General features: G+C 45.8%; 1 protein-coding gene across 1 annotated transcript in view; it reads left to right on the plus strand.

Annotated features, from left to right (window-relative positions):
* The first annotated feature begins 204 nt into the window (after nucleotides 1-204).
* LOC311118639 (structural maintenance of chromosomes protein 2-like) overlaps nucleotides 205-1151 on the plus strand; it is a 21437-nt gene continuing 20490 nt past the window's right edge. The window contains exons 1-2 of the mRNA XM_084193430.1: nucleotides 205-239; nucleotides 478-595. Of these exons, the coding sequence (XP_084049556.1) occupies nucleotides 218-239; nucleotides 478-595 (140 nt within the window). The 5' untranslated portion in view covers nucleotides 205-217. The remainder of the gene's footprint in view (nucleotides 240-477; nucleotides 596-1151) is intronic.

Consider the following 1151-nt stretch of genomic DNA (forward strand, 5'->3'; position numbering starts at 1 on the left):
GGAAACTACAGTACCAAGGTAGAGGAGGGGGGAGAAACTAGAGGCTGATATGGGGAAACTACAGTACCAAGGTAGAGGAGGAGGAGGGAGAAACTAGAGGCTGATATGGGGAAACTACAGTACCAAGGTAGAGGAGGAGGGGGGAGAAACTAGAGGCTGATATGGGGAAACTACAGTACCAAGGTAGAGGAGGAGGGGGGAGAAACTAGAGGCTGATATGGGGAAACTACAGTACCAAGGTAGAGGAGGAGGGGGGGGGGAGGAGCAATACCCAAACAAGAGATGAAAGAGTAACAGTTTGCTGATTCTTTCACAAAGGAAACTGTCAAGATGGGACCATATCAGATGTTTTGTTGTTTTAATTGGAGTTGTACCTGCTGGACGCTTTACAACAATAATTAGGGATTCAAATGTTGAGGCTTGTGTTGATGATAAAATGTTGAGGCTTGTGCTGACGTCTGATGCGTTGTTTATCAGATGGGAAGGAGGAGAGTCTTCTGGACAGGAAGAGACAGCTGAACCGTGAGGTCACCACCCTCAGAAATACCTACGAGAGTCTGATGGCCCGCTTCCCTAACCTGCGCTTCGACTACAGGTACGCAGTGTGGGGTCAATAACATGTTAGTCATTTAGCTCAGAGAGACTAATGAACCACAGTGTGGGGTCAATAACATGTTAGTCATTTAGCTCAGAGAGACTAATGAACCACAGTGTGGGGTCAATAACATGTTAGTCATTTAGCTCAGAGAGACTAATGAACCACAGTGTGGGGTCAATAACATGTTAGTCATTTAGCAGACACTCTTATCCAGAGAGACGTACAGTTAGGGCATTCATCTTCAGATAGCTAGGTGGGACAACCACATATCTCAGTTAGGGCATTCATCTTCAGATAGCTAGGTGGGACAACCACATATCTCAGTTAGGGCATTCATCTTCAGATAGCTAGGTGGGACAACCACATATCTCAGTTAGGGCATTCATCTTCAGATAGCTAGGTGGGACAACCACATATCTCAGTTAGGGCATTCATCTTCAGATAGCTAGGTGAGACAACCACATATCTCAGTTAGGGCATTCATCTTCAGATAGCTAGGTGAGACACCCACATATCTCAGTTAGGGCATTCATCTTCAGATAGCTAGGTGAGA

The sequence above is a fragment of the Coregonus lavaretus genome (genome assembly GCF_964263955.1).
Source record: "Coregonus lavaretus genome assembly, contig: HAP1_SCAFFOLD_2744, whole genome shotgun sequence".
NCBI lineage: Eukaryota > Metazoa > Chordata > Actinopteri > Salmoniformes > Salmonidae > Coregonus > Coregonus lavaretus.